The sequence below is a fragment of the Xiphophorus hellerii genome, chromosome 6, assembly GCF_003331165.1.
Source record: "Xiphophorus hellerii strain 12219 chromosome 6, Xiphophorus_hellerii-4.1, whole genome shotgun sequence".
In the NCBI taxonomy this organism is placed as follows: Eukaryota; Metazoa; Chordata; class Actinopteri; order Cyprinodontiformes; family Poeciliidae; genus Xiphophorus; species Xiphophorus hellerii.
This window is the reverse complement of record NC_045677.1, coordinates 18,121,082-18,145,038: the sequence shown is the minus strand read 5'-3', so window position 1 is coordinate 18,145,038 and position 23,957 is coordinate 18,121,082. Positions and strand designations below refer to the sequence as shown.

At 37.1% G+C, this 23,957-nt stretch overlaps 1 protein-coding gene across 1 annotated transcript in view; it reads right to left on the bottom strand.

Annotated features, from left to right (window-relative positions):
• agap3 (ArfGAP with GTPase domain, ankyrin repeat and PH domain 3) overlaps positions 1–23,957 on the bottom strand; it is a 148,192-nt gene that overhangs the window by 13,744 nt on the left and 110,491 nt on the right. The window contains exons 13-16 of the mRNA XM_032566157.1: positions 17,789–17,925; positions 3,178–3,332; positions 2,643–2,733; positions 1,429–1,651 (exon numbers count right to left, since the gene is read on the bottom strand). Coding sequence (XP_032422048.1) covers positions 1,429–1,651; positions 2,643–2,733; positions 3,178–3,332; positions 17,789–17,925 — 606 coding nt within the window. The remainder of the gene's footprint in view (positions 1–1,428; positions 1,652–2,642; positions 2,734–3,177; positions 3,333–17,788; positions 17,926–23,957) is intronic.

Here is a 23,957-nt window from a genome sequence, read left to right as displayed (position 1 = left end):
TATTAGAGACCACTTCAACATGCCAAATATATTGTCGGCATTAAGACTCTCATTGCATAGAATTTGAAATATTTGATTTGACATTATGAAAAGTGATGTCACTACATGCTAAGCAGATGATGAAATTACTACTTTTATAAACTTTTGTCACAATTTTTTTTCCCATTTATGTCTCCACCTCTCATTATTTTAGTGCTGCAACATTTTTGAAATCATGTCAAATTAAAACATTTTCTAAAAATAATAAAGCTGTAAATAAATTATGCTGATTATCTTGTGGTAGATCCTGATTTCTAGTCATCTGATTGGCACATCTCTAGAGTCAGCTAGAAACAAAAACAAAAATATAATAAAAGAGAAAAACAACTTGATTGATGCAACGTCAGTTAAATCCAAATATAATCCTGATAATCTTGCTCATACGCAAACCCAACAATATATAAGCAAATTAAATTGTAAAAAAAACAACCTCTTCCTGTAGCTGTACTTGCACAATTGCAAGCATTAGTATAAAAAAACCCAACCTTTTTCTGCTTTTTCTCTTCTCTTAGCAAAGTTACGAAGCTCAAATGCCATCAGCAAGACCCTGTAGACAATCTTTGTTGCGACAGACAGAGTGATGACCCAGGTCTGTGTGATGGATACATGACATTGTGGTTTGGGACCTGGGGGCCTGGCTGTTTGGGTGGGGTTTAGCCATCATGGTGTGCTTAATTACCTGCACCGCCACACAACAGACCATTAGTCAGACTGGGACGATGGGTCTCAACAGTCAACAAGAGATAACAATCCTCTTACCAGATTGTACCTTACAGGAAGGGAAACTGTGGACAGAAATATATTCAGAAACAGAAAAACCTTTGGTTAAGATGCAAGAATTAAAGGAAATATCTTTGCCAATTACGATGAGAAATCTCAATGCTCTTATAAACAAATGTGTTGTTTGTTCATTAGTACGCATATTTTTAAAAACTTCCCATGATAAGAACTCTTATGTTAAGCCACAACCCTGACTTTCATTAGGCAACTGCAAAACAGTGTCAAACATGCCACTGCATTTCATGGAGTTTTATTTTCAAGCTGCTAAAATGAACAGAGAAAGAAGACTGTAGCAGAAATATTAGATTTATAAAAAGAGAGCAGTAGGTATGGTGAAGGATAAAATCTCTGACATAACAGACATTGTGATCAGTGTGTATGAGAAGAACTGAAGCTCAAGACATAAAATAATGTGTTTTTGACTCAGTGGGCTGACATTTATGGCCCCCTGGTGATTCTTATGGCGCATTTGGTGGTGTGAACTGCCTCCGCTGAAATGTGGGTAGCTAATAAATGGCGGCTAATGGAGAGAAGACTCTCATGCCTTCTCCTCCTATAATCTCTGCACGCTTCATTAAGCATCACCTTTATTTGCAGAATCGTGCTAACCTGGTGCTGTCGCTCCCTGGCTTTGTGTATCCCTCCAAACAGCCCTCCCATACGCTGTTGGCCATGGTGTTGCCGATTGCTGTCATCACCATGCTCAGCTCCACCGGCCAGTCGTCCAGGTCCAGAGAGCGCACGCGGGACAGGTGGGTGCCCAGGTTCCTGTGAATGCCTGAGCACTCAATGCACATCAAGGCACCCAGGTTCAAACTGGCCCAATCTGGGTCTACAGGATAGAAAAATCAGAAATCCTTAGAACAGGTCAGAAAGAGTTAGAATTTTTACTTGAGAGTATCTATGATTTATTTTTTTAGGTTTGATCATACATTAGGTCATCAGTTGTGACCCTGTTTCTTAAGACTAGAAGGAGCTCCATCTCCTTCTGCACAGACAGTTGTTGTAAAACATACAACTTAATCAGACTTCACTGAAACTCCTCCATAGGATGAAATAAGAAATGGTACCAATATTAACCTATGCTGCATAATTATCCTAATGTCAGTAGGTTGTTAATGACTTTAGTTCATAGTATTAAGCCAAGATTGGGTTTGCAAAAGTAACCCAAGTTAAACTGTTTTATATCCAACATTTCTTTTCTATTGATTACTGCCTTCTTTCAATTAAGCTGTGAAATAAATAAATCTTGCAAAATGAAAATCCACATTTGTTAATATGTAAGATAATGCCATTAATGGCACATTCCCTTTTAGGGGAAACTGTAAAGCATCTTCCTAGCAGCCAGCTTTGCACAGATAAAAGTCAGAACAGTAAAAATAAAAATATTTTAAAAAATGACACATTTGAGCTAAAACAGCAGAAGAGACACATCCTCCTAAGTGAATCTTTTAAAGCTATATTGTTGACCAATATGACTGGAAATTGCTGAATTCGGCTTAAATTTAGCCAAGTGTGTAAAAATAAATTCTAATGATGGACTTAGCTTAATGTGTTAGATACAATATTTTTTGCATTTACTATTTACTTTACAATCAAAAAACTAAAGTGAAATAATTTTTTGTATTTTTTAAAATGTTTTTACAGCACAACTTTATACAGATTTGTTACAGCTAAAGCAAAAGCTAAAGTTTCTAGGAAAAAGTAAGCAAACTGTTTTTATTCTTTATTTTGACTGTAGTTGTATTAGTCTAGAAAGTTAAGGTAATATTGAATCTTCTTTGTAATATCCATATTTTGTAGATATGCAGAGATATACTCACTGGGTGCATCACAGTCCACACAGAAGCTGTTCCCCCTCACGTTCCGTATGGACTGAATGGCCATTGCATCACTTTGGCTGCCTAACCGAGACTGTGAGAAATCAAGGAGAAAATAAGTCAACAGGAACTAATTGTTCCAGTGTGGGGGAACAGAAGGCAAACAATTACAGCTGGACTCAGGTTGTGGACAACTGACAAGGAGGTGATAGGAGCTTCAATGGCTCAGGCGAAATGTGAAACAGAGAGAATATGAGTATGTTAATGAGGCTGTGTTTCCCCATGTAGGCCGACACTAGCTGTGTTCTCCCTCTGATGTCTGTCAGTTTTAATAAGAGACTCCCCATACTGCGGAACACCTATCTGACTACCTCCCACATGCCATTGCTTCAAGCTGGTGAGGTGGGGAAGGGGCACTGGAAGGTCGGAGGATGAAGAAAAAGAGGAATGTAAATGAAGCAGAAGAATAGTAGGATGACAGCAGTTAGATCCTATGCATGTCTTCTTATTGCTCCTTATGTTTCCTGACCTACTGTACCTTGTTCTTGATGCTCTCACAGGACTGTAGGCTGGCAAAGATCTGGCTCTCTATTGCTTGCACCCATAGCTCCCTCTCCTCATATGTAGATGCTTCGAAGTTCCACGTCTGGCCCGTCAATGACACAATGATGAACTCAAAGGAATCTTCTTGCTCTGAAAATAAAAAGTATGATAGCTTAACATAACAATGCAAAAAACTAAGTTAGTGTTGTTTATCTTTCATCTGAATATATTTCTGAAACAGTATACTTAGGCTCCTAAATAGACAATCACCACCCTGGCGCCCCACTGATTGTTCACATTGGAAGACTGGGAGAAATATGCATTTCATTCTATCATGAAACTGACACTCCAAATCACCACCGAATGTCAAGGGTTTAGAAACTTTAATGAATGTTTAAGACTAATACATTTTTCCACTGTCTATACCCGCCTGTCCTTTCAGGGCCACAAGAGGGGAGAGGTAACAAGTGTTGGTCTTTGTCTTCAGCAGTTATTGGATGAGAGGTTGGATACACCCTGGATGGGTTGTCCAGTTCATCATACGGCAACACAGAGAAACAGTGATACCCAACGGCAATTTAGAGTCATCACTTATCCTAACAGTTATGTTTTTGGACTGTGGGATGATGCCAGAGAACCCGGACCTGGAAACTCCCAGGACCCTCATGCTGCCAGGCAACATTGCTACCAAAAAAATGCCTACCAAGCAGGGTTATTTATTGATGAAATGGACTGAGACATGTTGCTGTTGACTTGTGTAGCTTGGTAACTGAGCACAAGAATTAAAAAATCTCAAGTTTTCTGACTTTTTGCTAAAACACCCTCTAATGGTGACAGAGACAATTTCAAGATCTGAGCTCTGACATCTAAGACAAATCAGATGCAGCATTGATTCATCACCCAGTACTAGTTCTTGTTAACACTTCAGTCACTGCATTTAAGGCACTATTTTACCAGATGTTTTAGTTCTTCCTGTTTTATCTAGAAGAAAAAGGGTTGCTTATAATCTGTTTTGAATATACATAAAAACACTGGTGCTCAGCTGGACTTTAAACACATGAAAAATGTGTGAGATAAATGTTATGTTTCCAAACCCAAAACAGTGTGGAATGGGGATATGTGGATCTGAACATAAGCAATAATGCCTGAGAAAGTGGGTGACATTTTTTGCACAGTACTGCACTGGACAGTGTGACTAAATTTGGTTCTCTGCCACCGGATTACCTGCTTGATGAACCTGATTGCTCATAGGCTCGGTTTGGTTCACTTAAACACAGTTCGCTTTTTCTGCAAAGATTTTTATGTCCAAACTGAGGTTCTAATTAACTATTCACTATAGATGTCCCCAAATCTTTTGGACTTTACTTTTTCTTTTCTCATTGTATTCTTCAATTCATTCATTTAAATAGACTTCAACCCCTGGTTCCTTTCTGTGTGACTAAGATTTATGAAAATGTCACCTGATGTTTTCTGTGAGGAGTTCTGACACAACATATGTTCCAACACATGCTGTTTAGCAGCAATTCATTAACTCCGTACAGTACAATGTGACTTGTGTAACGTCTCTGGTCTCTGCACATGCTTGAGCTCATTGCCAAATGATTTGTAATTACCTAATTATGTCTATGCAAATAGTATTCTCATTTGCATAAACCACGTTTGGAGGACTGGAGGCAAACGCACACAAGAGGTACATGTTTTCCACGGAAGCTTTTATCCACTTTGTCAACATCGCATTTCTGTTGATTTGCATCTTGAATGCTTCGTTTTTAACGGTCAAACTGTCGATTGAACTAATTATTAAAATTACATAAACACTTGCAGTACTGCATATCACTCTAAAATTTCTGACATCAAATTAGCAGTGCATGACTAATAAAACATCTGCAATAACATGATGTTGTGGTGTTAGACAAATCATCCGACTGAAGATATTATATTTACAATCAATTTACACTCCTTGCTGTGTGACACAGTCCTTTGCTGCTTAATGACAGATGTGCGATGGATGCCACTAATGTTGCAATCTCTGTGCTGCAGCAGAGGGGCCATTTCTTCAGGACTAAAGCAATAATGCAATTAGCTTGACACCAACTTCAATTATCTGATTTAGTTTGTGGTATCGACTCCAGGTCACAGAGAATCAATAAAGACTTGAAGCCTCTTTATTTAGACTTACAGCACAAAAAGTGCATGTGTGAATGTGTGGGGGGGTGTGCGTGTAGTGTGTGATATTTTAAAATACTGATCATAGCAGAAGGATTCCACAGAAAAAGGGGTTAACTTCAGGCACTTCAAAGGCAGAAAAAATAGAGCAGCAGGGAACAACACAAAGACAAAAAATAAAAAATAAAATAAAAAAGATTAATTGTGATACACATAATCGAATTTCATTTTTTCTTCTCTAATATACCTTCAGGTACAATAACTAATGCGTTTGATTAGAATTTGTGATTCCGAATGTTGTTGTACTTGTGCTCTCATTGCTGTGAAAACCTGAACAAAGCTAATTATTCTGTTGGCTGACCAGGCAATAAATTGGAGGCATTAACACACTTTCATTATGGAGATTAAAAAAGCGTCGGATGGCTGGTTTCTTAAACTGATGCGTACACAGAGGATTGCAAATCTAGTGCTCTATGTATAATGATGTACATTAGAAACATGAATATACAGAATCAGATGTGACTAAACATGGGCGGGTGCCTAATGTGAAGGTACATTTTGGTTTTAAAAACTCAACTTTCATATTGTTTTACTGTGTGAATTATTTTAAATCAAAAGTCAGTGAGAGCTACCTCCAGAGCTATCTACCAGAGCATAGTAACCCTGTCAAACTGTTGCTGGGTACTGTCCATCAGCTGGCTGAAAGAAAGGAATTCCTCAAAATGTTTCTACTTGTTAAAAATAAAGACAAATTCTTGGTGAATACTTCCAGTCATTAAATATTCAACTTTCTATGACTGTAACTATGTATTTTAACAGGTCATGGTTAAGATGCAAAAAGGAGCAACCCTCTATATTATTTTTAAGATGTCCAGTTCAGAATCATAATCAGTCATCAAACACAAAGAATTAGCAAGACTGTAAAATTAACAACCAGGGTCCAGCTAATCAACTAACTAAGCTCTGAAATCTCAAACTGAATGCTCTGGAAAATATGTACTACTAAATTTAACTGGTCGAAATTATATTTTATTTTGATTTTCCACCACTGGATTTTTAAGCAACAATGTTACATCATTTTTCAGCACTGATAATTCACAGGTTGACACTGATTTTTTCAGCTCAGTGAGTCTTTGATCACTTAGGGACATTCACAGTACATAGTGCATTCACCTTTCAGCTCAAGATGGTCATGGAAGTTTTATGTCTGAAGAAAGAAAACAAATTAAAAAAAGAAGCAACAGGGCTTATCATACATAATGCACGTCAGAGGCAACAGGACAGGATCTGAATGTCAAAGCTCTGAACTCTCTCACTCTTCATTTGAGTGTCAGTGTTTCAAAATCAATGTAGTTGTGGATGATAAATATCACCAGTGCTAATCTTAGTCATTTGTTTGCTTTAAATAAAATCAGTTATATCAAATTATGCATTTCTATATGTGTTATGCACTCCAATGTGTTTATTTAATTTCTTTTAAAGGACACAAAACAGAAAAATTGTGGTACGTTTGTTGAAGATAATTAGAATCCCATATGGATCAATGTGGATTGATTTTATCAGTCTATGTAGTAATACATGTATTAAACACACAAACAAAACTACCTAATCCTAATCCACAGTTAATGTATATTTTTAGCAAACAATCCTCTTCCCAACAAGCAGTCTTAGCACGAATAAGCTGTCAAAGTTACTGTGCTAGGAAAATTGTATGATGGTGCTTCTGCTATTACTGTTGTTACAGCTAGCATGAGCATAGCCATTGAACAATCAACTTGTCACATTGACCTAAACATTAACCTGCTGACCACATCTACATCATACAGTGATCAACAAGTTCTTGCCAATTAGCAATAAATTAGCACTGTTCTGTCAGTGGGAGGATGTGTAGGAACATGTTTTAAAGTCAGTAGAAGTTCAGGGTGAAGAATGAAAAGTGTAATTTTCCTCAATTAACCTGGCATTAAGATAAAATTACAGCATAATGGCCACATTGTTGCAAAGAGGAGAGGAGCGGGTTCTGATACACATTTCTGTCCAACCATCACATGGATCATACATTTTTTCACCATCTCGTCTAAGTATAGTTGTTCATCTTCTCCTTTATTGCTTATTGGCATAAAACAACTGCATTGTAACAGGCAAATTATATTTTAAGACACAAAAGGGCTTTGGCTACCATTATATATTTGCAGTTGGATAAAGCGTGTCGAATTAAGTAGTTAAAAACAAACTTTGTCACAATATGTATTTCTAGTGTATATTTATTTACCATTTCTATCTCTGACAAATTTCAAAGAAATAGGGATATTGCTACCCACTGTATTTATCTTAATTGCTTCTTTGGTATGCTTGTTGAAGATAATTAGAATCTTGACTAATTAAAACCTCATATACAGTACAGACCAAAAGTTTGGACACACCTTCTAATTCAATGGGTTTTCTTTATTTTCATGACTATTTATAAGGCAAGAAATCCCACTTATTAACCTGACAGGGCACACCTATGAAGTGAAAACCATTTCAGGTGACTACCTCTTGAAGTTCATCAAGAAAATGCAGAGTGTGTGCAAAGCAGTAATCACAGCAAAAGGTTGCTACTTTGAAGAAACTAGAATATAAGGGGCTATTTTCAGTTGTTTTACACTTTTTTGTTTAGTGCATATTTCCACATGTGTTATTCATAGTTTTGATGCCTTCAGTGTGAATCTACAATGTCAATAGTCATGAAAATAAAGGAAACTCATCGAATTAAAAGGTGTGTCCAAACTTTTGGTCTGTACTGTATATATATTAAATATAAACTGTTTACTTTACGAAATATTTTACTTCTACTCTTCTTGTCAGCAATGTCAAGATCAACCAATGAAATAATATTTAGTAGGCACTGAGGTGACAGTAGTTTTACTTCTGTACTTTAGGCTTTGTCTTACTAGCTATTTATGATGACATAGATATGACAGTTAACTTCATCAAGTAATGTCAACCTTTTAAAAATGTATGTAAGAATTCCTTTATTCTTAATTTTATTTGAATGAAATAAAATAAATTTGATAACTCTGCCCTTGCCGCTTTGCATAGGTGGATGACTGGCTTACAAAGTCTGCTACACATTTTACTCGGTTACAGAAAAGACAATTTCAACTATTTAAAGTTTGCAAAAACATGGATAGTCATTAAGTAAAACAAAAGGAGCACCTATTGCTCTCATTAAGACAGTATTGACTGCAGTTTTGGCTACTTGAGCAGATAGGTCAGGAAACCACAAGTTCAAGTATCAAAATCAGATTATCAATAAATAAATGTAACATATATCATCAGATATAATGAAAAAAGGGGCAATGAAAATAATCAGATGATTTTTTTTTTTAAATAAAAGCTGTCTAATTTGTGCCTACATACAGGAAACTTGTATCTCTCCAATCACTTAATGGCTGTCGGTAAATGTGATGTGTTTGTTTGACCCACAAAACTGACCGGAACATGAAAGAGCAGCAGCTGACCTGAGGATGTTGATTCCTCTTTTACGTTGCAAGTGCAGCAGATGCACCACAGAGGGCTTGTGGACCAGATTAGCACCTCAGGGTTGTGGTGCTGAGCCCAGCTGTGTTGTCTATAAGGCAAACTCCATCAGGCATCTACTCTGTCTAAGCCTCTCAAAGCCCTCTGGAGATCAGTGTGACAAACCCTCAGAAAGGACTCAGCTGACAGCTCGTCACCTTGAGGACTCTGTGTTTGATTAATTTGTGCGAATGTTCAGTCGGAAACGGCAACAAGGTGCGGAGAAACACAAGGTGAGTTATAGTTTTTTTTTTTTGTTTCAGTGCATTGTGTTGCACCGTATGCATGCGTCAGGCAGTCACTTAAAGAAGTGCTCGCCGTTCCCCGTGAATTAACGAGCAGTTGGGAAGAACAGGCCAAGGCGGTGCCATCTGTAAATGTCACAGGCACTGCTTGCTCATTTTACACATCATTAAAGCCAATATTCCTAACCTGTATCAGAGCAATCAGGAGCAGGCCATTACTGCGACAGGGCCCCCGAGGGAACCACGACCAAACTCAGAGAGAAAAGAGCAGCGAAAAAAAGAAAGATACTGAGCACGCTTTCTATCTGTTTGACACACATGTACACACACCCCTGCACACTTGCACATGCATGCTCAAACAAGCAAAGAACTAACTTCCAACAATGAACAAACACATGAAATCAGCACCAGTATTGCTGCGCTAATAGCTACTGCATTAGCAACTGCGACAAATGAAAACAGGGCCAATTATACAAGTATCTGTGGGCAGTGTGCATAGACCCCAAATGAGAATCTTGTTATTCCTTTCTCTTCATACTGTGGTGCTCAGAAAGCTAAGCCATTACAAGAGTGGAAGCTCCAGGGACAGCTTTGGGAAATGAGAGTGAGTCTGGGAGTGACAAAACAAAGTATTGAGATAAACACCCACCATTAGCACAGGCAGTTAAACCTCCATTTCCTAATCCTCAGCTGGACTCCAGAGGATATTAACCCTCAGTTTACTAAGGTGCAGGACAATAGGATGCTCAATGTAAACTAAACACCTCAACTAATAGCCCCATGTTATTTTTCTACTGACTTAAAACCCACACTACTTATGAAATTCACTTAAAGTAAAAATGGTACACATTTTGATCTGTGAACAAACTCTGTCCATTAGGAGTTTCACAAATGAATTTTCAATCTCGGTGCAGAACAAACCCAGTGTTTTTCCAATTAGTGATCATACCATATAGTAAGGCTTAACATGCTGGGCTGAGAACAACATGTATTGGCTATCAATGAATGAAGAAAACTCCAAAACAGCTATACTGTATCAGTAAGGTGTTTAAAATAAAGTTACTAAAAGCACAGATGTAACATCTTGAGACATCTCTATGGTTCATTCAGATCATGAGAGAGAGAAAGATTTTCAGCAGAAAACAGGAAGGCTGAACACAAAATAGCAAAGTTTTTTCTTTTTTGTCCATTTGAGATTTCAACCTCTGTCTGCTTTGGAACATATGAATTGGCAAATGTTGGCAGCCTTTTGGAAATATCATCATTCAGGTTAGGATCTGCATTTTATAGAATGTACAGATAGAGCCAGCTGTGTTTGGAGTAATAGCTACAATAACCATGCTAATTACCAAGATGAGATGCTAAAAAGAGTTTAGATTTATAGCCCGAGTCCTTATTTGCATGGTGGTCGGGTCGGATCGAGCTCAGGCTTCTGTGGCTCGTTTAATAAGCCCACAACACATAAAGGACATAAAACACTAATCGGGAATGCACAAACGGAAGTTGTGTTAATCTACTTGTAATCTAAATAGAAGAAATGACAGATTACCCCGATGAGGAAAGAAAGTAACGTCCAGAAGTTAAGTAGACTTTAAAAACTGCAGCACACTGGACAACTAATGCTTACATGAACCCGCCCCATTCTGTTCGTTTGATTTGCACTTGACTCACCCTGTGATTACAAAAAGCAACAAAATGGAGCTAGAAGATCTTAAACAAAATCTTAAAGAAGTTGAACGTAGTACTTAAATGGTGATCTAAAACTTAGATCAGTAAAGTCTTAATAAAAAAATATATATTTTAAGTTTACTTTGGGTTGGGCCTATAATTAAAGGTAATCAGTCAGGTTGGATTGGGCTCAGACACAAAGTCTATGCCAGGTTGGAATTTTCTTTTATGTCTGGTCTAAACTCTATCCTAAAGCCAATTTAAAATGTTAATTCATTTTCAGCATTTTTAATCCTTTTTTAAGGAGTGTTAGTAAAGCCCTGTTTCACATAGACTCATCGTTCACATAGTTGCATGACATAACATCTATTGATGGCTCATGACTGGAAGGGTAGAAAAAAAAACATTGTTCTGATAAAAGCTTTACAAAAACTGAGGATAGAAAATCTGCCAAATAATTCTTATTGGTACATTGCTATCTAAATACTACAAAAGGATAAAAAGTCTGCACTTTGGGCAGGCCAAAAGACAGTCATTATGTTGATACTAAAATAGGCCTGTATTAAATAAGAATGCATTGCAACTCTAGGGTTAGATTCTGAAAAAGCACCTTGGAATGTATAAACATACATTAATAAAGCCGTGGGGGGCACAACCATTCATTCTCTATAATTAGTCACAGGAAACAGCAACAAAGCTCATTATTCCGTTGTTCTTTGACTGCAGTGCATACAACTTATCTTGACCTTGATGGATAACAATGTGCAGAAGGCTTATTCTGAATGTAAGATAAAATTACGATAAACTGAGAGAGGTCAAAAGATGTCAAAAAATCTGTGCAGCTTAGTCACAAACAAGATAAGCCTTGTAGGTTGTAATCAAATTTAATAGAAGAAATTTATTCATCACTACCTGCTGCTGACCTTTGGCTTTATATACAGAACACATTTAGACTTTTGAACATGAAGTCTAAGAACTTTTTTCATGCAGTAGTTTTTACAACAAAATTATGTCTGCTTCTATTTACAACTGCTTAAAAATTCTCAGCTTTAAGCAATATTTTTAGCGAAATATGTTTTTTATTTGGTTGGGGCAAGCAGATAAAATGTACAACATTTTGGAAATTGCCTAAGTGTTGTCTCTTATGCCCAAATTATTTATCAATTTCTTATAATTTTTGACAATATGAGTAACATTTGTTACCAACTAAATTACTTTGAGAAAAAAAAAGTTTCACAATAGTTCAGGCTTGAATATTTTTATTTTGCTGTTATTGTATTACTTAGAGTTATTGTTTATGATTTGTAAGTCACTATACACTGTTTACAGCTAAACATTTATCATTGTTTAAAACTGGGATTCTTTGTGCACCTTCAAAGGACATGAAACTTCAAAAATACCAAACAGACCTCAATCTCAGAGATCCCTATCCAAACTTGAAGTAGATTGAAATTCAACACTAAGGAAATGTTCTTCAGTCACATAACAATGAAAGCTTAAAAATTTATAATGCAGCCCCCAGCAATATTTTGCAAGCACAATACTTTGTAATAATTGTGACAAAAAGTAAACAGTACTATAGATGCATTTACATAATTAAAAAAGGCAAAGGTCTTAGAATGGAGTTAAGTCGATTGGATTCATCTAACTCCATTGGATAAAAATACCCTTTTATTCTAAGTAGGTTTGCTTATTAAATGCTAATCTAATCTCAAAACTAATGTACACACATGCCAATGAGAAAGGGTGAAGATGTTCACCTTACTGGCAAAGTCAGTGACTCAAAGCTTTTAAAATATTAAAAAGGTAAATCCTTTTCAATATTTCATTTGATATTTTTTCTATATTTTAATATCATAACTATGATGATTGAACTGAATTGACTATATTTTTCTGTGCATAAATTGGATATATTTTAGTGAAGTGACTTGAAACAATGTTGGTGGTGAATCTGCACCTTATAAATAAATTGAACTTAATGGAACCAATTTGTATTTTACAAAAATGGTAATATTTAATAACTATTAAACCTAATTGTTGAACACCATTGGCCTAAACTAAGCAATTTGCTTCAAGGCGGAATAGGGATGCATCGATATGAAAATTTGGGCCAACATCAACATCTGAAATTAATATAGCTGTTATTGCTGATTACTGATATTTACCAATATTTGTATTTCTCTAGCCTTTCGACACCATGAAAAATGTACCTCACCGACATTGCCTTGCTGCTTCAGTCACTATCACATGACTAAACAAATACCACATGACTAACCTCCTTCCATCCCTCTTCAGAAATACAAATGGCAACAAGATGGAAATAAATATCGGTTGTTGATAGTCGGTCCAGTTATATTTATCGGACTGATATCAAACTGTTAAAAAAATTACTAACACTATGAGATGAAAATGCCAAGCTCTGATGCAGCTGTTGTCCCCAAATAGTTTTTAGACATAGAGTTAAGATTGTTTATACGCTTTTTACTTCATGTACTCATAATATTTTCGTGTATCCCCGCTAAAATGTCGACTTGAATCTGATAGAAAATATGTGAACTGGGGTAAAGATTAAGGTGATGCCAAAGGCCTTAAAATATCAAAAATGTGCAACTCATTATAGAAGATGAAAGGTGAAAAATACCAGTCGAAACATAAGAAGGCTTTAGCTACTGTAGTGCCACAAAATAACAGAAATAATTTTCTTTTTAAATTATACTCATAGTGCATTGTATTAATGGAGTCTGCATATTTTCTCAATCACTAATATATGAACGTCACAACAATTCTTTTAGAAATTTCTACTCTAAAAGACTTTTAATTGTTAAGGATATGTACAACTTCCTGTTGCTGTAGTTCTACATTTATGTACCTGCGCCTTAGATGACATCTCAAGAAATCCCTATATTCCTTGTAGAAACTGCATTACAAAAAGTACAACTTCAAATAAAAATCAACAAACCTGAAAATAATTTAGAGCTCTAATTTAAAAATAGAAAATTATAATTTGGAAAAAAAATACATATACTCAACTGTGTTTTTTGCTATAGTAAAATCTGCTCCGTTTAAACCCAGTGCCGAGTTGTATTTTTAAGCAATGCCAAAAAATTTAACTAATGTGAGTTAAATGTGATCTCTCAGGACCTGAACACCTTTGGACATAAAGGCATTCAGGGCCACCATTAGCTCTTGTTTTCTCCCTAATTTCTGTGACCTTAGCAAGAATAAATAACATCCTTCATAAAAACTTGAAACATCAGGAGCCTTTCATCACAATTTGCTTCCATTAATTCAATTCCATATTCGATTCACACTAAACCCAACAATGAGCATTTGATGGTTTTTTGGATTCTTTTTCAAAAAAAGAGAAATACATTAATGATGCTCTCTGACAGTCTGCATTAATCAGAAGGGCTCCCCTTGAACACAAGTCTTTATCGGCCATCGATTTTCCAGTGGGTTTATGGCGAGCGACACACGGAGAGAGCTCGTCGCCAGGCGGCTGCTGGGAAACACATTACGGGGCTGTCAGTTGTCTCGCCATGCATCCTGCATCATTCTTTAAGCACATGAGAAGTTCATTACAGCACACAGCTCTGACAGTGCATAGGATATTAGGGGCTGTGTCCCTTGCACACAATCTTAAAGGAACTTTAGTACACTGTCCAGAGGAGACTTTATGTTTATGTGCCTTGACTTACATACATCAAATCATGACTATATGAAGAATTGGTTTTTCATTCTATAATTGACATAATAAACAACAGGCTGCAGGGATATAAGAACAGCATTTTTGTGGTATTAAAGACCTTAAAAAGCTTTGTCAAGGACAAGTCTATCTCACAAAGCTCTGTGTAGCTGCTGTCAGAATGAGACCTCATCTGATAAAGTAACTACATGTAAATATTTAAGGGCTTTAAGCTTGATGCTCTGCACCATTGTTTGAGACTCCTATTTTGAAGTAAGACAGGAAGCAGTCCTGAAATTCCTGCCTTAATATGTTTTGAGTTTGTTGATGTCACTGGATGAGGATTGAAAAAGCCTCCACCATTTGACAATACCACCAATGGCTAATTGCCAATAACTAACTGCTTGCAGCTGACATTGCTAAACTAAAGGGATCTAGAGTGCATCTTATCAGCACTAGTTTAGAACTGAAAATACATTGATTGGTCAAACTGTAACTACATATTTTTGCGCTGCATAGAGATTATGCAGCGCAAAGTTGTAGAACTTTTGCAAATCCTGAATTTTATTTGTGAATAACTGAAAAACACCACTTTATAAAGAAATTTCAAAAATGGATAATAGATGAAAAAAAGTCATTTTAAAAACAACAATAAATATAGCAGGTGGTAATTTCATTTTTGCTTAAGTATATCAAAACTAAAATAAAATTACAGTTTTAATAATTACAGTATTAATAATTACATTATTAAAACAGTCATAATAGGTATATTATTTTAGCAATTGCAATTATTCTTGCTTTTCTATATTGAATAAAAGCAGTTAAATAATGCATTTTGTTTTAATACCTGTGTCACTACTGCAATTCTGTTATACTGTGATGTTTTTCTAAAAAAAAACCAAAAAAAAAAACTGTAAGAATCTCAAACCAGCCCATTCCTATTGGTGAATATAACTAGATAATAGCCCTTTTGCCATCCTGAGTAGACTTCTTCTAAGTACTGGCGGATGGTGGTACATTCGAAAATGATGCAGTGACAGCTTCTCCAGGCTCCAAAGAACATCCCACACGTCCCATGCTGACCAAAATGATATCTCACCTTAAAACGCTCGTGCTGTTTTGATTTATGATGCTTCACAACTACTAAAATTCAATTTCAGCCCGCAGTGCATGCCTCTGATTGCCCTGTAAATGAGATAAACTGATAGCAATTTATTCAAGGATCCCACCTCTCCTCTTTTTTTTATTTCTTGCCTTCTCTCTCTCTCTCCTATTCTTCTAACAGGACATGCAGCTCATATCCTTAGAATTGGGTGAATCCAATATTTAAGCGATATGTCTGTATTGTGGAGCGTTCAGCTGAACAGACATGCTGATGCTAATAGAAAACCTTGCAGAGAAGAATGAGATAGATAGAAAACAATGTGCATGTTTGATGATGTGAGAAACATTCAGAATCTGCCTCCTAAAGTCTGATTGCTCTTAAACTTCTTTCTCAAGAAGTCCAGGAGTAAACAGACAAATGGATGAGGTTTGAAGATGTTTGACAAAGCCAGCTGTCACTCGGCTAAGAACTTTCATGTGCCAGGAGATACACATTAAGAGCTAAGTAATGTCAAATAAAACTCAAGTAAGGATGCTGTGAGATGCAGGCTGATTATGTACATACATAGAGCTGCAGCTCCTGACATACTGTCAAAACATAAATCATGATGCCAAATCCAGAATATTAAAGTATTTGGCCCAGTATGACTACTGAAACAGAGGTTGATATTGCCACATAAGACTCTATAGTACCACTTATGTCACAGCACTTATCACTGTGATGCTGATGATGTTCCCTCTGTACAACAATGTGGTCAACAGACCCATTCAGACTTTAAAGAGGCTGTCAGAAACTGGGATAAAAAAGTATAATGATTATAAATGCTAAGCCCCATTTAGGAGGCGTCAATGCCATTGTTGTTGTTATCCAGCATATCAATCTTGTTGATTGATCATCCCGTTTGGGTGACATCAGTTTTATGGCCTCTGAAATGCGTCTCAGTGTTTTCACAATACCATCCAATTAGGGCTCTCCATTCATCATTGGGCTGAGGAATCATTATTAATTGGGTGGAGAGCTGACTGCCACTCCCCTGCTGAGGACGGCCACATTCACTATTCATGCAACGGTAAAATAAATTGGGGCTGAACAGGGGGTCGCATAGAGACACAAAACTAGACACCTTTATATTCATCATATACACATAAACTCTGAATCGAGATTACTATGTAGTGTTTTTTATTTTTTCATCATGACAGTTTGTGTTCTTGTAATTTAGAAATGCAGTAATGATAACATCTCTGAAACATTCTATCCAGTGGTGTGTTGTTCTTCAATAACAGATATACATTAACGATATTAACACAGCTGGGTAATGAAGTACGTGTTTCTAATGAGTATATTTCAGAAAATACAAAACACACCAACAAAAATCGCTTCAAATTCTGCTTAACATGTATGTGGGTTCATGACATCACAATCGGAGCATGAACAAGCCAATCAGCTGTTGCTAACAAACACAACATGTTTGATGTATTTCTGCAGATTTGTAAGTATTTGTTTCTTGTTCCAGTCTCCCATGATCCTCTTTCAAAACCGTTACCTTGTGTTTTATCGTCATCAGATGTTTTGAAAATTCTCACACACCACAAAATATGGAATGCTGGCAAGATGGAACACAACTAAACACATCTGAAGGAGGAGGCTGGTTAAAAACACACAAATAAAGAGTTAAAAAAAAGAAAACGCTAATAAATGAAAGTCAAGACAATTTTGCTCAGCTGCCGTAAGGCTTGCTTAAAGTCAGAGACGTGGATGCTTGATTTTGGGATTTTAAATATTTAACAAAACAGAATGACAATTAGAAAAACTGGCCATGACATGTCCTGTAGGTGACATGCTGTACCTACTGTAAAAAGTGACGCTGACACAATTTACAGAAAAGTCTTGGTAGTAGTTTTATGTGGAACAAGAACATTTACACAAAGTCTAGTTACGGAAGTTGTGAGGTGAATGACAAAGAGTACTTGCTCAGATCTGACTTATCTATAAGAACAACCAGTAACAGCAAATGGGACCTTCTTAAAAAAAACATATCCAATGAAGCAACAATTTAAATCTATGTTCCTATTTTGTGTTGGTGGATTTGCACGTTAAAACTGTCTTTGTTTTTTTGTTGCTCTAAGAAAATGACCCACAGTTCAGAAAAATAGTAAAGTTATGTCCTTTGTCATACCATCATTGCCCGCTGATAGGCCATCCGGCTTTGTGATGCCCGTGCTCTTTTTCCGCCTGTGTTTCTTGCGGTTGGCGTGCGGCGAGGGAGGAGGCTCAAGTTTAGGACTCGTGGCACTGCTGGAAGTAGCAGGATCAGTCATCCCATTGGCTGAATGAACACAAAGCAACACTTAATAAGAAAGAAATAATGCATGCTTTTTATTTATTATTCAGAAATACTTAAGGCTATGGAATAATTTTTTTTAAACAAAAAGAACATGAAAATGTGAAATAACAATAAGAATATAACGTCAAAAAAGAAGACAAAAAGTTTTCTTTTTGACTATGTACGACTATGTACACTCCATCAGTGCTCAAAATTAAATACACTATCTTTCATTAAAATTGTTTTTAAATCTAGTTAGAATGTTCAGTATGATTAATCATGAAATTAAAATAATGACATTTTACTTTTTATTTATTTTGTGTTGAGGGCAACAAACACCCCTGTTGAAAATGTGAAGTAAAAGTGTAAATTTAGGCAAAGTATTAAAGAAATGTAAACTATTTAAGCTCCATTTAACAATAATGTTAATGTTAATAATAAAATGGTAAAAATGCATCAGTTCAGCTTTAAAATTAAATCAGAATTCAGTGAAACGTCTTATAATTGATTTGTAGCACCATCTCTGCTCTGAGACGACTGGTAGTTGATGCATAAATGGACAAGTCGCTTTAATTTCCAAATACTGGGTTTCTGAGGGATCGTAAAATGTCATGATGAGTCCCAAATGTACACAATAATTTTTTTGCATTTATACATTTTAAGCCTTAAAAATATTACATATAATCTGATTTTTCATCTTAAGTTTGCATGCCATTTGCTTCTTAAACTTATTCTTTTTTTGAATTATTATTATTTTTTTTCATGTTGTAATTTTGACAATGAAATTAGGGTGTGATTGTGTTGTGGCAAAGCTTTAAAATTTATGATGTAGGGCGACAAATACCCCTGTCAGAAGGTGTTTAACACCCAACATTGAAATTTTCCCACAAACCAGTGGATATAACCCCCACAAACATGGGAAATTGGCTTATTAATAGGAATCCAAATGTTCTTGTTACCTTATCCATTACTAGCTTCCTTTAGGATGGGTATATGTTTAATAAGCTTAAAAAAGTTTTTAATAGTTGATTTAAATCTTTTGTCTGCATAATAAATGCCTTGCTGCTGAAATGTGCTATACAAATAAAATTTGATTGATTGATTGAATAATATTACATAATGTTATGATGCTTAATGTACAAGGTTCTTTGTAAAAGATGCTTAAGTTAGGTAATATATGTGGAAAAGCAACTGACTGTGAGAAGTAAAATAGATTACGGAAATTTAGCATGGTAAATGTACTTTGTTGCTTAATTACCAATTAAGTTTAGAAACCAAATGAGTAAAGTTATGATAACTTTAAATGATTGCAATTTATGTAGGCTGTAATTTTAAATCAAAATGGCCTTAAACACATTTAACAATTGTAGCTACAGAAGCAGAAAACCAACAGATAATGTTTTGCAGATACAGACCTTGTGTTAACATGAGAAAATGTCATTGGCTCAATGAGGAAAGTAAATACACCCCTACATTTTTGGCATTTATTGCTCCCTACCAGTCTGCAAAATGAGAGACCATTGTAGAAATGCATCAATATGAATTTTGAAGCTGAAATTAAATTTTTGACATTTATAAGGCTTTAATGATACTGTCATGTCCCCCAAGAACTATGACATTTAGCCTGTTTAGCCTTTCTATCTTGAATTGTTTAAATGAGGAGCTCATCCCATGAGTGAGAAAGACTAGTATCTCTAAAATAGGGTGTTACCATCCATCCACCCATACATAACAGATCCAGATGAAAAACCCAAATGTTTCTCTAAAAGTAAGGTGCACAGGGCATTCAGATTAGCTCCCCGAGCCATCAAAATTGACTCCTTTTGATGTGGAGAAGAAGCTGCTCCATGTTGAGTTTCCCCTGGATGACAGAGCTCCCCACCCTCGTTTTAAATACCATCAAAAACTTACATTTCTGTGCATTCTCTGAAACCTCATTAATATTGGAAATGGCCAACTTTGAGTCTTCTTCAATCAGCATTCACACTTAAGAGTATACTTGTAATGCTTCATAGCATTAAATGGTCAGAAAACTGTCAAATTGCTTTCTTCATCTATATGGATCCTAGAAACACTGAGGATTACAAAAATTAAAACATCCTGAACTTTAAATTTAAATGTATAACATACAAATAATGTCAATACACTGGGAAGCAGCTCAGAAAGAAACTTCAGTTTTAGATGTTTTGAAGGACATGTATGGGTCTGTGAACGAATGGTTACCTGAATTAGCCTTTGGCAAAGCTCACTATATGACTGTCTGACAGTGACAGGGGGCTAAGAACTAGCTTTGTTTCTTGTAAGTGATTTTATAAATGTGATATTAACCTGTGCTACCGTCGGGCAAAGGGACAGGAGGGATGGGAAGATAGCAGGGGTTTGTCAGCTTGCCATCTTTCTGATTTCCTGACATTTGACATCACTTTCCCTTCTTTCCCCCTCCGGATGCCATTAAGAATTTGAGAGAGCAGGGGCCAGAGGCCTGGGGGAAGTGGGAAGGAAGGGCCGGTAGATGGGCCCCATATTGCTCTCTTCTTACCACCCTGTGTGGTGCTGGCAGCATCCTCCATTGTCTCCCATCAAAAGCTCATTGTAGTGTAGCAAACTCCATTCATTTCCCTGCGCACCGTCCCAGCCTCCAGGGTGGAGTGCAGGAGGACAAGGGACTCAGGGATTATTGCTGTTTTTGTTGCCAGTTGCACATGCTGTAATGTGCGCCACTGTGCCATTAGCCAGTGTACAACATTAGGCCTAATTCGGTCATTACCTTTAGGGAGATGGGGCTGTCTTGGAGGAGTAAGTTGAGCACAGCAGGGGGCTGAAGATGCTTACAGGGCGGGGAGCTCAGAAGGCTGGGGGACACACACTGTTTGAGGCTCAAATATAGAGGATAATACCTGAGACACACATCATTATGTTTGTCCTCAACTTAGAAATTAAGCTTGATGAGCTGACATAAAGAAAAAAATAAATAAATTTTAAATATTTATTTCTACTTTTATGAAGTCATATTTTACCATAAATAATATTGTTTTTTTGGTAAGCAACTACACTGATTATGTGCTTTCACACACACACACAAAAAATGCTGCTTTTGCTGGAGCACATATATTAAGCTCTCTGGTGCTTTGAATGGCAGCGAGCAGCCACACATGTAGCAGCCCTTCGTCGAGGCGTCTGTTTCAATTTTCCTGCTCCCTTACAACAGCCCCCCTGAGACAAGTCATTAGCTGGCTCAGACAGCTGGGGGCACAGGGGTCCTCCGTGTGCACCCTCCCTCCCTTCCTCGCTCTCTTTCCTCCTCCCTTTCCATACCGACTTTTGTCCCGCCAGCACAGCTCCGTATGGCGGGTGGAAGACATGAGCTCCAACCTGCCTCTGAAGTGACACCCAGCATTTGTTTAATGTCGCTTGAGGTTAAAGGGGAGGGCTGCCCCTCGAGGGGCCCCAACCGTGTCATAAACACCTCTAATTATCAATTTCTGGGCCCTAATGTTGTGGAAAATGACCCTGGTTCTTTTCATTCTGCACCTGAAACGCTCCAGAATCTGTAACACAAAGGTAGAGCTGCAGAGGAAACAACACGAAACTGAGCAGTTTTGTGTTGTGGAATACTGAAGCATCTGAAACCCAATGGATGCATATCAACAATTTTCTGTAAGAGGTTTTAAGCTCTAAACTACACCTAGCTGTTAAATAACATTTGTTAAGATGAGGATTATGAAGTTGAAAGTAATCTGATTGAGAAAGCCCAGAAATCACAGTGGCATTATTAGCCGGCTGTTAGTGTGTATGAGGGCCATCAGGACCAAGCTGGGTAATGAGTTGCACTGGGGATCAGGAGACTCTTTACCACTCAGCCACGATCACCTGGGCAGCAGAATAGGTACGAGGCTAACATGTGATTACAGTGTATTACACTCCCACCACGTAGATGACAGCTAAACGTGCTTCAGGATGAAGGCTGAGGGTGAGACAAAGAGAGCGCTGCAAGCAGATTCTTGTCTTTATCAGAGCCACACTGAGAGAGAGAAAGAAAGAGCTAGAGTGAGAGAGAAGGAGAGAGCAACGGTTGGGGGGAGGAGCTGGGGGGTGAAGGAAGGAGGGAGTTATTTCATTTTTATTCAAGAGGCTCAAGGTAAGGAGTGCCATGATTCCCCCAGGCCCCTTGACACGGCAGCCCTGCCTGTCCTCAATCAAAGCCAACGGCTGCAATTAATGGCAAAAATTAGAAACAATCACCGCCTCCCCCTTATTATCCTCAATTAGAGCGTACTAATCAAGGCCTGATCGCGCTCTGCTGCTCTCTCCAAACTAAATGTCAAACTTCATTACAACCTGGCTTAGAAATCAAACGCCCCACACGCTATCACCCTCGCATCGGGAGGCCGACGTATAAAATAAAGCGCAGAGGAAAGAGGCGATCCGTGTGATAAGGAGCTGGATTGGAAAGTTGTTATGCTGTTCATCAACTGCAAAGGAATTTCAGAAGAGCAGATGGTTCGGACACTAACCAAGTCCAAGAAAATACTTTTCTTGGTTTGCTAAGTGATGATAAGAAGGTACTGTCTGTATAAGACAGAAAGAGTATTAGGTAAAGCAAAACAGTCTGTGGCACAATTCACTCCATGTTCTTTACTGCTTAACCATATCTGCATGATGGCAAGTATTTGGAGCAATACTTACAAATGCTGATTATCGTCATTATCTATTTTGCGAAAGAAAGCACCAAGGATAATCTATTTTATAGAGAGAAAATACACGTCTAAAAAAAGAATATTAAAATAAAATAATCCAATTCTCTCGTACTGCACAAATCACATCAAAACAATTTCCAGACAAATTTAAGGACACAAATAAGGCTATAATATCCTGCAGTCCATGCACCATTAAAGACCACTCAGCCTATGAGACATCAACTTTGAGGCTATTCTTCAGGTTTTAAAAAATCTTGTGCAATTACTCTCTAATTTCTGCGTTTTTTCAGATTTTTTGATGAACTTAACTTTACTCACTCCTTGACCCTGACTTCAGTAACCACCATCAGCAATCCTATGACAATGCTCAGATGACTGAACTGCGAGAGTTTAATCCAGGTTCGAAAGATTGAGGCACATGACAGAGAGCAGCATCTAAACAAGCTCTCAGCACATTAAGAATGAGCATCCTTATGAGTAGAAGCAATAAAAAAAATTGGGCCGGGATTTAATCAAAAAAGCAGTGCTCAATATTCAAGAGATGCTCCTAACCCTGCCTCTGCCTTTGCATCAGTACGTTTACAAATGAGAGCCCTCTTTAAGTAATATGGAAATGGTTACCTGGCTAAAATGCATTCATTCTCCTGTGAATCATCAATCTGCTGTTTTTGCATCACATTTTAGGTTATAACCTGCAACCTTCGCCAAGGATAATGGAGTGATTGGGCTTGGTTCAAGTCAATTCTAATGGCAAAACACGAGTACCCTCTCACAGTGGAACACCCTCTATTGATTATTGAAGACACCTTAGGATGAAAGATAAGCGAGTTGAATTTCAATCAAGTTTATGTTTTCTGATAGGCCAGTCACATTTTACACCACAGGTTCTGCAAGCTGCCTTAATTCAGACTGTGGAGATGAAAGGAGGAATATAAGTTTTTAAGCCCCAAAGACTTTCATCTTAGTGTAAAAGTCTTTAACTGTCTGCACTGACTTTGCACTGATTACAGCAACACTTTTTCTCCTATATACCATATTCTGTCATTTGGCACGTTTCTGCTATTGTTTTCAGCTCATTTGCCTCATTCAAGATCATTTGTGGTTACCTTAAAAGTAGCATGGAAATAATTGAAGAAAAATAAAATAATGGAGCAAATTGTGAATCTGATTTAGTTGAAGTCTGGCTGCTGGTTAATGAGCTATGTTAATAGTTAGGGGCTTTTCAGTTTAACAAATATGAAAAAGGAAAAATTCTACTCTTCCTAATTTCCACAGCGCAATGTTTAGGAAGTCCTACTTGTACTGTGCAGCTTGGCTTCTTTATT